The sequence below is a fragment of the Salminus brasiliensis genome, chromosome 6 (assembly GCF_030463535.1).
Source record: "Salminus brasiliensis chromosome 6, fSalBra1.hap2, whole genome shotgun sequence".
Classification (NCBI taxonomy): domain Eukaryota; kingdom Metazoa; phylum Chordata; class Actinopteri; order Characiformes; family Bryconidae; genus Salminus; species Salminus brasiliensis.
In genome coordinates this window covers 38,166,280-38,182,378 of record NC_132883.1, presented here as the reverse complement: position 1 = coordinate 38,182,378, position 16,099 = coordinate 38,166,280, and the positions used below count along the sequence as shown (strand labels likewise).

The following is a 16,099-nucleotide window of genomic DNA, read 5'->3' as shown; positions in this document are numbered from 1 at the left end:
CCCTGTACATTTTGACCCAGCACTGCTGTCTCAGTTACAGGACTTAAGAGAAATGGTTAAATCCAACAATCTCAACAATATTCACTCAAAATAGTTGAGTTTTATGTATGACAGACCCAAAGTCTTCAAGATCTTAGAAGCACAGTTGTTCAAAATATTATTGTTCTGGAAATCTGCATATATTTATCAATATGGTAGCTCGCCTTGGGCAACACACCCGCCCTCACGTTTAACAGATGATACACTAGCATTGACAGCGACACCGGACAGATTAAGATGCCTGATTAAATATGAAGAGGCCCATATATCACTCTATTCTTATACGAGATGAATTAACCTAAATGTAGACCTGAGAAAGTCAGAGCTTGTGTGAGTGAGCTCTCAGAAGACTCAAGAGTGAACGGCTCCAAACCCCAAACCTCCAAACAGAAGACGAATAAGTGAGTTTTACATTTGTGGGCAAGCAACAGCATGGCAGTGCAAGCTCAAAACAACACACTCTGCCCCTCACGTGATACCACAGCAACCCCCCTTCCCTCCTCCCCACCCAAAAAAATAAAACTTTCCAAGCGAGCTGCTGCACTCACCGTCCATGTGGCGGACTTGGCCGTGCTGGACTGCTGGAAGGTCACCTCGAAGCTGTGCGGCCCGGGGTAGTCCGTGTTGGAGGGGATGGCCGGGGCCGGAGACATGGCCTCGAAGGTGGAGTTGGGCTGCGAGTAGGGCGACGGCGTAGGGACGTTGGAAGCAGTCTCGGAGCTGTAGGGGCTGGTGGACGCTGCACGGTTCCCCAATCCCTGCTCCATACTGCTGCTCAGCAAGCTATACTGAGACTGAGTAGAAAGAGAGAGAGAGACAGAGAGAGAGAGAGAGAAAGAGAGAGAGGGAGAGGGAGTGAAAAAAAAGAGGGAGAGACAGGTAAACGGCCAGGAAGGAGGGAAAAGAAGTGGAGCCACAGGTAAACGAAGGAGGGAGGTGAAACGGCAACAGGTAAGAGGTGTCAGGGAGAGGGAGCGGGAGGGGGGGGGGTTGAGGAGTTTGGAAGACATCCACTGGGCTCCAGTTACACTGGGGTTTTAAGCCGCAGCAGCTATGCCCCCCCCCAGGCGCGGGGGTTGTAAAACACAAGCGTAATCTGTCAGACGTCTAATTGCCTGCCATACCCCTCCATCATCGATGAGGAGACACTCACTCACACACACACATGCTGACACACCCCGCAGACCAACCCCTAATAAATTACCAACTCCAGAGGATCTTTGTTCTTGGCTGAGCCTCTTAGCAGGCGACTTTTAGGAAAAGTTAGCTGTAACTAACCTGAAAGGCTGCTCGTAATGAGCCCGTAACAGGTTACAGATCACTCCTGAAGTGGGAACATTCCTCAAGCTTTCAGACAAATGGCAGCAGATCCGAGCTCAAAGTCCTCAGGCTTTGCAACAAACATCAACCCTCTGGAATATTCACTACACTGCAGGAGATACTCACACATAGGCTACAATTGACTCACTGATCTGCAGATACATAGCTGATTAGGTGGGGTAATGTTCCATATATGTCCAAATGTTTGTGGACACCTTTCTAAAGAATGCATTCAGCTACTTTAAGTTGCACCCATTGCACACACACACACACACAGCTTGTCCAGTCCCTGTAGAAAAGTATTGCAAATAGAATAGGACTCTCTGGAGCAGATAGACGTAAACCTACTGGCACCATGACTAATGCCAGGCATGGGGTAGAGGGGTACAAAGCCCCCCAGCATTGAGCTGTGAAGCAGTGGAACTGTGCTCTGTCCAGTCATGTTGGGATGAGTTGGGGAGTTGAGGATGATGAGGTGGGGTGGCGATCATCCAACATCCTAACCTCACTAATGCTCCTCTCACAGCAATGCTCCAAAATCTCGTAGAAAGCCTTCCGAGGATAGTAGAGACAGTGAAATGGTAGAAAATGGTAGCGCAGAGTTTTCAAAATTGTTATCTAAATCAGACCAGAGCAAACGAACTACAGGCGTGAAAAGGCCCTTCAACATTTAAAGGGTGCTCACAAGGAGGCATCACAAATCTACGTATAGAGCTGCTGCCCCTGCAGAACCCCTTTTCCAGGGAGCAGCAGTTAACACTAAATGAATCCATTTTTTGCAAAGCATGTTAGCAGCCATCAGAAGTCATGATGATATCACTAAGACAGTTCCTCACAGAGGCATTCACTCACTGACATTCAGAGAAATCAGAATCAGCAATCAGAAGTTTTGCATAGAACGTGTTCACAGACGCCTTTACCTTCTTTTTCACATAGTACATCGTCCCAATGGCCTGAACTGTGACTCCTCAGTAAGCTCTAACTACATCCAGCAAAGCCCCACAGTACATAAATGCAGAGCGCTTGAGTATCACATGCACGGCGATGTCTGTCCTTACAGCCCTAACGTCTCGTCCCAGCACGCCCCGTCCTTTCTCGCGCCTCTCTCACTCGTTCTTCTGAGATAGCCCTGCTTCTGAGCCTGTCTTCTGAACTGTGACCCTTGTGGATAGCAGCAGCAGACTGAACAGTGCAGGCAGGGGACGGAGGACAGCGAAGTGCACATTGTCCTAATTATGGCATGCCCTTACCTAGACGACAACACTGGCACAAGTACGCACTTGCAGGAAAACACCTTCCACAGGTCCAGACCGTGTCAATGTCTACCTGTCAGACATGCTCCCAGTACAAAAAGACAGGGGGTGAGGGTGGGGTGGAGAATAAGAATGAAAGGCATAGATGGTTAAGGGAAAGCAGAGGGTTAGCTTGTTTGGGCTATGGCCTGTTTCACAGTCATGCAAATGACTCCTCAAACCTTGTTCCAACAATCAGCAGCCGGGTGGTCCTCTTAGCAGCTACCTAGCACTCTGAACATTGTAATAACGGACGCCCACAAAGCAGGAAGCAGAAGGCTATAAGTGTCCAAAGTTTTCAGGGGAACATCTACACAAGCTACACAAGAAAAGGGTGAAGAGTTGCATGAAGAATTCCACCTTTTATACCCTTAAATTTGGAAGAAACAAAGAATGAGCAGGTGTCCCAATACTAATGACATCTGCAGCTCCATCACTCTGGTGTGTGCGAGGAGAGCAGAGTTATATTAGTGTGAGGTGTGGGAGTCTAAGTAGAGTGTAAGGAGAAGTACCTTTTTGAGTGTGTCCCAGTTGCGTACTAATTAGTAATACTAACTCGTTTTTGAGTATGCAGTATGTTTATGGTTATGATGGACACTATTATCCCAGCATGCAATCTGAGACATAAAGGGAGGAGCGATGCAAGTGCAGCAGCAGTGACGATAAAACTTCCTGTTAGTACAAAATGGGATAATATGTTACTAACATGTGAAGCCCTCACTCTTAAGATTAGTATATAGTCTAATCTCAGAGTATAAGTGTGCAACAGGCAATTGGGACGCAGCCTGTGTAACAAAAAAACAAGAGAGGCAAACGCTCCACTCAGCTGCTAACCGACCATGTCAAAATAAAAGTCACAAACAGACTGCTTCAAAATGAAAGTCACTAATACAAACGCACAAAAAGACCACATCAAAATAAAAGTCACTAATAAAAGAGAATGTACAGACTGTGTTAAAATAAAAGTCTCTAATACAAAATAACAAACAGACCATGTTAAAATAAAAGTCACTAATACAAATGAAGCAAGGACACAAAATACTTTCAGACTGAAAGCTAAAATTACTGCCTTAACTGGTTTTGTTTTGTTATATTTTATTGCTGCTACTTTGCACATCTTTAGTCGTTTCATATTTGATATTAGCACGAAAGTATATTAAAACAGTGAATTTTTTAATAAGGTATCAACATAGTTGATATCTGACATTAGAGTGTCTCTATGGGAAAACTGCATTACTCAGACCTCAAATTTAGGTATTTACTAAGTAAGAAAGGAGTTAGGGCTTGTATTGTTAGTGGCATTTCTAGGCTTGCTAAAACGGCTTGCTATAGAGCTTAGAGATAAAGTCACTATTTTAAAGAGTTCTTCCCTGTTGACAAGACTACAGAGATAAGCCAGTGTTGTCTCTCAACACTGTAAAGATTGAGGGCACTCTGAGGACACACATAATTGTTGCCGGAAAAAAAGGTAATTGTTTTCATTATCTATAAAACTTGAAGCGCTCCTACGTCTCTGTCAGCATTTTGTTCAGCTTACATGGTTTACCTTCCCAAACTAGAGCTTTGAAAAGTTTGATAGGGGGCTTTCCACACAGGTGGGGAAAACCAAACCCTCACTGTCAACTAAAATAATGTTCAATATGAGGAACACACTTGCTCACTTGCTCACACACACACAGGCACTCAGTTGTACCTCATTACAATGCTGAAACATGTAGCACGGCAAGTCGAAACAGGACCGAATCAAAGCCGCGGCTTCGTGTGTGAACATACACCATCTAAGCATTCTTTCAGGCCGAACAGATTAAGCAGAGGAGTAGCACATGCACACCCAAACAGCAGCTTAATCCACCTCAGTCTCCCACTGACTGTCAGTCACAGCTTACTGTGTCAGTCCGTAGACTAAGTCTCGTACAATCTGCTTGTCATCAGCAGTGAAAGCAGTGTGTCATAGACTCAAAGAAAGCCCCGCAACGTTAATGCTAACTTTCACTTTCTGGCCTAAGAGCGTATGAACACTTCCCCCTGTTCGACAACCTCTTTTGCTGTTATGACTGACAGCTGTGGTCAGTCTGGCCTTCATGAGGTTAAAAGGGAATTCCACCAATTGCTCAAAATTTGTGTATGATTATATGGCTACAATGTAAAAAAGAAAAGTCAACTAGATGGGTTTAGTGTGAAAATGATCTGTTCTGGAACAATTCATCAGTCAGAATTTTGCGCAGTGGTAGTGAATAAACCAGATGTGTGCAGAGTTTAAGAATTCCTATACATAAAGTTAACACGTAAAATGGTACGAACACAAAGGCTGAAGTCTGAGACTATGTTTTACAACAGTTCTAATATTAGGTTTTGGATAAAACATTTTTTGAAACATGATCAAGGTGTAGAGATACATGCAAGATGTTGTATGGGAAAACTAGGCACCAAGGAAAACTTATTTTTCCAATATTTTATTAACATTAATCAACATCACATATAAAATGCAATAAAATTACATGACCAACATGGCAGCTGTAAACAGCTGTAAAAAAAGTGGAAAAATATAGGTCTACAGCCAGTTCATGAATCTTTAGAATGAGTGGAGTGACTAAAAAACAGAATTTAAAAACAGTCTATTTTACTTTCATTAAACATTTCAACCAATTTATTGATGTCTTGGTCCTATCCATGCATATTTTTATTTATTTATGATATTTTAATGGATTGGGTATCAGCTAGACCTGGGCAATAACAATATTTTGACATATCGTGATGAATTTTGTTATCGAGATACACAACAGCTTTTCTAAGCATATTGAGGATATTATTAGTGTTTAAAGAACACTGATCAGCTGCAGACAAACCACTGTATTCAGTACAGAAGAGTCCCTGAATAGTAGTTTTTAAGAATCTGTCGCTACTGATGTATATTATCTGTGATTACATGTATCGTGATAAATATTGTGTATCATGAATATCTTTAAAAATTGTGATATAAGATTGCTTTTTACCACATCGCCCAGCCCTAGAATCAGCTATTTTAACCCCAATCCAGTTGTGGATCTGTCATGTGTTCAGAGCGCCATTTGCTTGCCTGAAGGCGCCCTTAACGGACATTATTCTCAGTCGACAACAGTGCAGATGTTCTCAGAAGGTAAATAATAGAGTGTAAAGTCTGCAGTGTGGAGCATTTTTACAATAGAAACTAGAAAACAGTCCATAATATCAGAACCTTATCAGAACCTTATCAGAACCCCTAATGAATGCGTTTAGCAACTTTACATTGCACCCATTGCTCACACAAATGTGCAAATGCAAACACACACACACAGCTTGCCTAGTCCCTGTAGAGAAGTACTGGCAATATAATAGAAATTTCTGGAGCAGATTAACAGGAACCTATTGGCACTATGCCTAATGCCAGGTGTGGGTGGGAGGGGTACAAAGCCCCCTAACATTAAGCTGTGGAGCAGTGGAACTGTGTTTTGTCTGGAATGATGGTTAATGCTCCACCCAGTACTTCTGGGATGAGTTGGGGAGTTGGGAATGATGAGGCGGGGTGGTGATCATCCAACATCCTGACCTCACTAAACGCTCTCGTTGCTCAGTCCAATCAAATCCTTACAGCAATGCTCCTCCAAAATCTAGTACAAAGCCTTCCCAGGACAGTAGAGACAGATATACCCTTGATTTTGGAAGAAATAAAGAATGAGCAGGTGTCCCAATACTTTTGTCCATATGGTGTATGGACTTATTTCAGCCCCTGCCCTTTGCCTTCTAACCTTCCAGGGAAAGACATCATATCTATCATCTTGTAAGGGACTGTACGCTGCAGACTAGGCTGAATATATTAAGCTGTGTAATATCGCACTACGCTCTTAAAAATAGAGGTTCTACACAGGGTTCTTTGAAGGATACCATAGATGAACCACTTTTGGTTCTATGAAGAATCTTTTGCATCAGGTGAAGGTTCTTCACACTCACAGATGGACGACCAGTCACTGCCAGCTGAGAAGTAAAGAAGGTGTTGGGCTCCCAGCCATATATACACATCTACAGCGGGTACAACATCCTATCACACTGATGATATCTCAGACAAAGATGATGAAAAGGCAGCTTGTGGAGGGATGGCATGACATAATGCTGTAAATCTTAAAAGCGTGCTCAGACACATTCTGCTGGGTGAACTACAGTGCACAGGAATGACAGCTGAACTCAACAGTGTCTATTAAGTGCAAAAACACCGCCCTCTACTGCACAGGTGGTGCGGTGCAAGGCTGTAGTTCTCATGTTGTTATAGGTCTGATGTGTTTACTACAGTGGTCTTTGTATGTGAATCAGCTGTGTGTGTCTGGGCATGTGCAGTAAGCTATGGTAAACAAACCATGCAAAATGATCCAATCTTTGTGTTAAAATTGAGCAGGCCTGAAACTTCGCACCTCCAAACGTTCACTGCATGTTTCATAAAGCACAGCACAACAAAAACTAAAACCTATAAAACTTAAACTAAACCACATAATTAAACTACTTTTACATTCTAAATAGATCTGAGTGCAATTCAAATAAATATTTGCTACAAACTTACTTAATAATAATTCTAAAATGATATGCCATTTCCAAAATTAGGGGCCCAAATCTCAAACGTCATCCAATTTGTTATTGCGTGTGTGAATGAAAAAAAATAAAAAGTAAAACTTGAATCAGGGAAAATGTTAACAAATGCTAAAGTAATGTTACATATATATTATTATATTTTACCATATTATTATATATTTATTTATATTATATATCAATATATAATATTATATAATAGGAAAATTGTGTTTCCTTATTATTATGGTTATTCTTAAGGTTTAGTAGTGGGCAATGACAGACTAGACCTGAACATTTAAATGTAAAAGGTTGAAAAACTAAATAATAAAAAAAATTAAATTAAATTAATAAAGAAATATTGAACCTTATTAAATACATATTGTGTTATGTGATTTGTACTAATAGTAGTAGTAGTAATAATAATAATAATAATAATAATAATACAACTAATAATAATAATAAGAAGAAGAAGAACAACAACAACAAAAACAAAGTAACACTCAGTGCTCGGACCCCTAATAATAAAGCTGCTCATAGGCAGTATAAGCAGTCGCTTAGGACCCCTGAGCAATAAGTGGGCCCTAAGTGACTCCCTAACGACTCCCTGTCTTTTACAGAACACAACCAGAGCACAACCGCTCATTTAGAAGGCACATTAACAGACAACCCTGTCTGCATCAACAGGTATCGGTCAGAGTGACACGCTACATGATGGTCATCAAAAGGCACCTTTGGTTAGTTTGTTAGTTTAGAAAACATTTACTCTGCTTGAAGGCGACACATGCCTCTCAGTTTAGTCCCCCAATGCCAACTGTAACTTCAGGAAATTTGACAGTGAACACCTGCACCACTTACAGCACAAATCAGCTAGTGCTGCATAAACCTTGTGCCTTGAAAGACCATCAGGATAAAGTTAGCTCTGCATGGTTTAATTAACTTTTTTTAATTAACAGCAAAGAAATGGCATGTTGTTCACTGATAATGAAGACAAATATCCTGGCTTAAAGGATACTTTTTTTGACAGGATAAATGACAGCAGATGATCACATGTGCTGCATTTCTCTACTATTAATTCAATATTCAGCTTTGGCTACCTTCCCATTACTTTCTCCCTCCTGTACTGAATAAACACGCCATTCGTGGAAGAAGCTCACCTACCGTGCCGTAACGATGAGTCGGGTCACCGATGCACAGCATTGTAGCGATCCCGCAGGGCGGGCAGCTGACAGTAGGCACTCTCCCACCTGGCTGGTCATGTGACCTTGCAGGGAGCACAGGTGAGCGTGGCAAGACCAAATAAAAAATAACAAAAAAAATAATAACCAACTAAATCCTGGACCAGTCTGCCTTTAGCCCTCTTGCTCTGAGCAGGGTTGACTGTTATAGGACAGTGGGAGGATTTGTTTTTTTCTGATGTTCCTGTGCCGGCCCTGTCAACTTCCAGCAGCAGCTAACAACAAATCTTGGACCTCCCACTTTTTGGCCTCATGACTATTTATTAACAAAAAGGGCAGGCCTGGACTTGCCTGCGCTATGGATTGGACGATACCAATTTAGCTGCAAGGGGGCAGGTATAATAGCACTTATCTGAAAGCAAATTGAGTGTTCTTGACAAGAGCTGAACTGAAGCGTGGCTCACGTAAAAGAACATCAAACATTCATTTTCGCCAGCCTCAAAAAAAAACATGATGCCATGTCGTATTATGAAAATGACAAGCCCTCGCAAAAGCATGAAAGCAATTTCTTCTTGCAGAATACTGCAGGCCTAAGCCGAAAAACCCCAGAAAAACATCTGCTCCACACGCTTAACCTTCTAAACTCTTCGGAACCTACGATGGTTCCTGGCTTCTCTCACCACTGCTTTGCAAGTAGTGACCGAGTCGTAATCCTTAGGGTGTAATAAAAGTCACAGAGCATGAAGGGTTAAAAATAAAGGCGTCTTTGAGCGATACCGTAAGAGAACCACTTATGGTTTTATAAACAGCCAATAAAGTGTGAACCTGTAAATTGGTGAAGATCTTTTAAGTCAGATGAAGGTTCATTAGACCTTCTAAATGTTCTCGCTCACGCTCACAGATCTCTAAAACAAACATGGCTCAAAGAACCCTTTGTACACCCTCACCTTTAAGAGTGTACAATCATCAAACCAATGACACCTTGCGCAACAGATGGAGAAAAGTGTACAGTATATAGTTTTGATATACTTGATATATACATCCACAGACCTCTGGATCGGCTACTGTTTCTCCGTGCTGCAGTTAAGCACTCTAATCTAAACTAAACCCTAATACCTGCACTGCTACGTATACCCATACATAATCAGCACTGCTAATAGCACACACGACAACTTCTAAAAGAGACTCTTGTGGGTAAAATGTGGGTAAATTTTGACAATTTAAAAAAGGTAACTGGACCCATAACTGAACCATGTGGCACTCCAAAAAAGCCTAGTTTGGATGGTAAAACATGTTAACAAGAAATAAGGTCTACACATATGGCCTTAGAACTATTGTTACAGAAGAGATGCGAGTGTGAAGAACCTTTAAATTGGTAAAGATCCATTACATACACGCCGTTAATTCTTTAAAAGGTTCTTCACACGTGCATCTTTTTCTTTCTGGGATCAAACATGGTTCATCTATGCCATCGCTCAACTAAACCCTTTGTAGCACCTTTGTTTTTAACAGTGTATACAATAAGTCATAGCGCACAAAATACAAAACAGTTGGGCCCTCTAAGGCATCCATCCGTCCATCTACATATTAATACCACCCCCCAGTCACCGCCACCCCCCACCCCCCCCATCCTTCTCTCTCAGCACGTGTGCCCCAGATGGAAGGGAGCAGCAGGTGTCATATTCCTGGCTTGGCTTTTCCCTCTAATTAAGCCATTATAACCTCCCTCTTTAAATCCCAGGCCGTAGCCTGGCCTGCTGTGGAGCCCGAGGAGAGGGAAAACAGAGTGGAGGAGAGGGAAACCAGCCAGCGAGGAGGGAATCTTCACCCATACGGAGGGAAAAGCAGCCCTGGCTTGGGACAGCCGTAGAAACAAAGGTGCTATATGCTGCCTTTGAGACAAGGCTCTTCATGGTCTATGAAAAAGGCCTGGTAAAAGTGAGCTTGTAAAAAAAGTTAAAAAGTCTTATCTGGTAGTTTTTTTTTTTTTGTCTACAGATCAAATGTATCTCCCGTAATCTCCCTTTAAATGTAGGCTTTTAAAAATGATGATGAATGATGCCATAGAAGAACCATTTTGGTTCTATAAAGAATGATGGGAAAGCTGACTATTGCCTATTTAAAGGTTCTTCACACACACACACAATCTCTTTTATGAAAATGGTATTTCATGAAACCAAAACGGTTCTTCTACAGCAAATCTCATAGAAGGCTTTGTAGCATCTTTACTTTTTTACTCCTGCCTTTTTAAAGCCCACTTCCACACAAACAAGCTTATTAATATTGTCCATCAATAACAAGTAACGCAAATCTATATCTGATTCTTAAGCCACTGCATCACTAAGAGGAGTGAATTGCCATTAGGCCACGGATTTCCACTTCTAGCACACTCCTAACACAACTCCTGTAACCTGTAACTACCAAGAAACCACATTCGTCTAAACTGAACACACGTTCCTCATCAGCTTCTTGGTCACAGTTTGCTCAGGAAGCTCCCTAACCGATGATCCTGCAGATGTTTTCTCACCATGACATTGTCATTCAGGTCCCTCATTTGGTAGACGTCCATGCACACTTCGGCCCGGTTGTTGGGAAGGCTGCTGGACGGTCCCCTGTCCCCTGGATGACTGGTCTGAGGGAGCTCGAAGTACGTGCTGTCCGGCTCCCTGAAAGGCAACAGCAGACACTCGGTGAATGACTGGAAGGAGCTTATTTTGTTTTGTTGAGGCCATTTTTTCATTAGATGACACACAATTAGGTTGTGGTGCTGAATTACTTCCATTAAAATATAGATATAATGGCCATAAATTGCCCCATGTATGTGCTTTGTTTTTAGTCTCATTATTTTCATTTAGTACATATTGTTGCTGCCTGAACAAAATCTCCAAAATGGTAACTTTTATTTTAAGTCAGTTTGGAGCATTTTTATTGGCTCATTCATTATAAATGGAATGGGAAGTGGATGCATGTATTATTTAGAAAAAAATAAATGTGTAAAAATAAATAGAGATACATCAACAAAGATTATTTGTATTATTTCATTATAATAATTTACAGCGGTTTCTGCATTAGGATTAAGAGCTATATAATAATCTAAGGGCTCAATGGGTTAAAGCAAATCTACAGTAGGTTTTCCTTGAATATGAAGAACCATCTAATCAAACAAAAAAGAAGTTAAAAGGTTAGCTGTTGGCTTAGCAGAGTGTGTACCAGCACTGCCGTCCCCATGGCAGACTAGGGTTCAGTTGCCTGGCTGGGCAATCACACCGCATTATACCAATATGGGTCCTTTAAGCAAGACTCCTAAAGCTATATTCACCTACCTGTGTAACATGGTTAAAATGTAAGTGTGCCAGCCGAATGCCATACATGTAAATTTAAGTATTCAAATACTTTTTTGAATCGTCATGGTTTCATATAGAATCTTGCCTTTAATGCCCTTAATAGCAAACCAATGAATCCTATAGTAATGGTTCAGGATTTTTCTAAATGTAACTATAACCATCAATGTACGTGAGACTTTGCAGGGAACTTACAGGCTGCTCCAAAGGTGCTCAAAGGTTGTACCCTCGTCATTGGTGGAGGACTGGGACATCTTGGACATGGGGTGCTCCACCGAGGGGTAAATTACTCTGAAAAGTGCACAGAAGACAAGTGTTATCAGTCTCTTAATAACCAGCAGATACTGTCAGAGTGTTGACCGAATAAAAACACAGCAACAATCAAGAGGTAACTATGAGGTGATGCTTATTACACCATGGTTTTCCACACCTCAAACGATGCTAACATGAGCTCAGAACTGTCCCTTTCTCAAAGCTGGTCAATTACACCCCATGAATAGGAGCCAGTGTTTGAATTGAACAGGCCAGAGAGCCCTAAGCACACCAAAGATTTTATTTGAAAATCATTTCCACCCTGTCTCCCAATGCTGCTTCTCCAGTCTAAATCCCAGCAGGCTTTTGGGCTGGGTGTGCAGATTCAGAATCAAGGTGCTGGGTTTGGCAGGCCTGAACCTGCCTGGCACCGTCCCGATGGGCTTGCACACCACGTGGTACAGGCTTGACTTCCTTTTCCCCACCCCAGTAAACAATGGCAAGGCATCATCCTCTACCCAAAAGAGATGAAGACAAGTGCACAAAGAGGTGTCTAACAGAAAGTGCCTTCCAAGTGGTGGAATATGGTCTGCCGGTTGCCATGTTTTTAGAAATGAAATATAATGAGAACAACAAAAAAAAAAATGGACAGAGATCAGCAACTTCCACAAACCCTAAAGAAGCCAACCGAAATTCACTGGAATGTAGACTACCTACATCTGTAGTCTCCACATATACCTTTACTGTATTTGTTTTGTCATGCAAAAACCTTAAATCTCCATTGTATTTCCATTTTCCAATTTTTTACATAATTTGAATCAGCCAATCATTTTTATTGTGTCAATATTTAACAATGAATGGACCAATAGAAATGTGACAAAATCTTTTTACATTAATCTCCATTTGGATATTTATTTCCGATCCCTGTAAAGTTATCCATCAAATGTAAATGAGAAATGTGACATGATAAGATATGTAATAAGTCTAATGGATTTGCATAGATGTTTTATAAGAATTTATTTTTTAATGTTTACAATGCACCAATATGGGCATTCTATGCCAGTGTCGAGATCCAGCTTTTTTCACATACTTTCATGTATTTTCATATACATTGTTTGCCAATGTTGATACACAAACATTTGTAAATTGTAGAAACTGGTCTTAAGTGTACCTGGATAAGTATTACAGTAACATTTATTCAATTTTAGTATAATGATCGCTCTTAAAGTGCAATAAATATATAATTAAAAATCACCTCAGAATATCAGTCAAATCTAAACATCAGTCCAATGCCAATAATGAGGGGTGAGCAATCACCATCTTTGCCACATTTGTAACATTAATTTTGCAATCTTTAATGGGAATAAAGGACCGGTGATGGCATATGTTACAAGCAAATGCTAGCAAAATCAACTTGTAGAATTTTTACAGATTCTACACTCTCAGTAATAGCACATGTAGTTGGTCAGTGTTCTTTAAGTGCTGACGATATCTCAGAAAAGCATATTGTGCTATAACTTTTTATGACATTATAACATTTCGCCCAGACCTAACAGGAACTGTTATATAGCTAAGAAAAAAAAAAAATACTAAAATAAGTAAGTATATATACAAAATAAAATAATCAAAATCTAAAGTAAATGATTTTGAAATGCAAAAAATGGCCCAACATAGCAAAGAAGACGCATTCCTCTATAAGCCTCCCCTTTTTCATTTTATTTAATTTCTTTCTTTTTTTATTTGAACAGTTATAATCGCTTCTAAATCATTTGCATATTTTTAAGGGATATTATTAAAGTCCCTGAACGTCCGCGCTGCTATTGCGGGTGACGTCATTGCGTCAGAAGGCGCGCTAAGTGAGGCTCAGCGCGCGCGTCCTGTTGTCTCGACAACGGCAAACGCCAGCGAAGCTCAGAAAGGGAAAGTGCGACACACGCGCGCGCGCACACACACACAAACACACACAGACACACACACACACACATTACAGTAATGCACTTTTTCTATTTCTGCTTCGGTGAAAACCCGGTGCACCTGTATAAATGTTCCATTTCACTGTAATGCGTGAAAATATGAGAAGATAACAGATCTGGCTCCCAGCTCTCCACATTCACACAGTTTTATAAAACTACTATCAGAAGGTCGAACTGGACCTATCTGACCTGCCCGGCGGACACCCAGGCAGACACCCAGGCGCAGGCTGTAGTGAATGGACACACGCCGCGCACCTGAGCTGCTAAAGTGAGCAGGAGCTGATCCTGAAAGGTCTTCCTGAGGAAGGTGTCTAAGGGCTCGGCTAAATGAGAAAGAACCTTATTCCCATGATGGCCATCGCCCTGAGACGCAAGTGCTTGTTCCTCAGCAATTACACGCAGACCAGTGGGACCAGCCCGGAGAATTGAATTATCCCTCTCCGCACACAGGGAGCCACAGTCAGTCTTTGATCATATGATGAATAAAGATGCGAAAACGAACAGTCCAAACAGAGGAGCAGCTCAGACACCGCGCCGCGCGCAGATCAGTTACCTTTCATCGCAAAAGCCCTGCAGGAGCTGCACTGGGAGCGCGAGCTACACTACCGTGGTCCGCAGAGTGCCATAAATACGCGATACTGCCAACGTCCACAGCTTAACGCTGCCCTGCGCCCAAGTTAGCCAAAGCAGCCTTGACGACGAGTTACATACAATACACACTTGCACACACACACACTTGCACAGACACACACACACACTTGCACAGACACACACACACACACACACACTCAGCTCCTGGGAGGATAAAGCTTTAGGGACGCGCGAGGCTCAAAAGTGCTTAAAATCCTTAAGGAGACAACATTTCCAACATTTCAGGAGACTGGAAGCAGAATGATTACTAAGACTATTTTTAGAAATGTTAAAATGCAGATATGTGGCTGTATAATTTCACCTTGGCTATTGTTATTATTATTATTTTATTATTACTGAATATATACTGATTATGATTATTTCTGCCTTATTATTATTATTATTATTATTATTATTATTATTAATATATGTGCATAAGCAAAACAACAACAACAAAATTATAAAAACCAATAATAATAATATTTTATATGTTGTAATGTATGACTGTAGTATGTGTTATTATATCTGTCCTTTTGGCTCAGAAAGGCTATTTTTCTTCCACGTTACTGTACTCACCGAGAGCAAACAATCAAAGCTGAACTCTGACCACTCTGATCACCTTCTCAGACACACTTATCTATCGACTTCCCAACCAACAAACACACACACACACACACACACACACACACAAAATCTATAACGCAAATTATTTCAGCGTTCAAGTCGCTGACAGTGGAGCCTGCTTAACAATAACACACACTTAACACGCAACAGCCAACTGCATTTAACTTTAAACACTAAAAATACAGGTAATATGATTATACTATGATGAATATGATACTGGTAAACTGACAATTAGACAGTAGCTACATCATTTATATATATATAATGTCTATTTACTTATTTAGTTATTATTATTATTATTTATTTATTTATTAATTATTATTATTTATGTTTTTTTTATTTAGCCTGTACGCGCAGATTACTTCACTCTCTAATCTTAGTAAAATGAAGCTCTTTTACGATTCTGAGAAAATAAAAATAAAAACACTAAAGTCATGCATGCATTAATCACACGGGTACAGTAACAAGCTCCTTCAGGGTAATAAAACAAACGGCCACACAAACAGCTATTCGCGCTCACTTACCTAAATCCAAAGTCAAATTCCTGCTCCAAACGAGAAATATCCACAGCAGACTAGAATTTCTTGATTCCCACGATCATTTTCCTTCAAGTGGAACTGACCCTCACAACTCTTTAGCGCTGAGGAAATGACTCGGTCCGCTTATGGAGTGAGGCGTCAATAACACTCACCTCACAGGATTTAACAGCTCTTTGGTCGAGTCTGTACAAAGAGGGTCAAGTGAAACAAAAGCCGTGGAAGGTGTCCGTATGAGCTGATTATGCAGGTTAGGGTAAATAGTTTTTTCCTGCGTGCTGGGATGGGTTGGGTTGGGGGAGACAGGGGGGATAGGAGGAGGCGTTAGCCGCCGTTTGGGCT

At 41.2% G+C, this 16,099-nt stretch overlaps 1 protein-coding gene across 3 annotated transcripts in view; it reads right to left on the bottom strand.

Annotated features, from left to right (window-relative positions):
* Positions 1 to 15,862, bottom strand: part of tp73 (tumor protein p73) — a 43,140-nt gene extending 27,278 nt beyond the window's left edge. For 2 of the 3 annotated variants that reach the window (XM_072682306.1, XM_072682307.1), the window contains exons 1-4: positions 15,746 to 15,862; positions 11,938 to 12,033; positions 10,929 to 11,067; positions 588 to 833 (exon numbers count right to left, since the gene is read on the bottom strand). In XM_072682306.1, coding sequence (XP_072538407.1) covers positions 588 to 833; positions 10,929 to 11,067; positions 11,938 to 12,005 — 453 coding nt within the window. In that variant the 5' untranslated portion in view covers positions 12,006 to 12,033; positions 15,746 to 15,862. Of the gene's footprint in view, positions 1 to 587; positions 834 to 10,928; positions 11,068 to 11,937; positions 12,034 to 15,745 lie in introns of those variants that run through there. The other variant, XM_072682308.1, reaches the window with a different exon arrangement.
* Between the last annotated feature and the right edge of the window lie 237 nt (positions 15,863 to 16,099).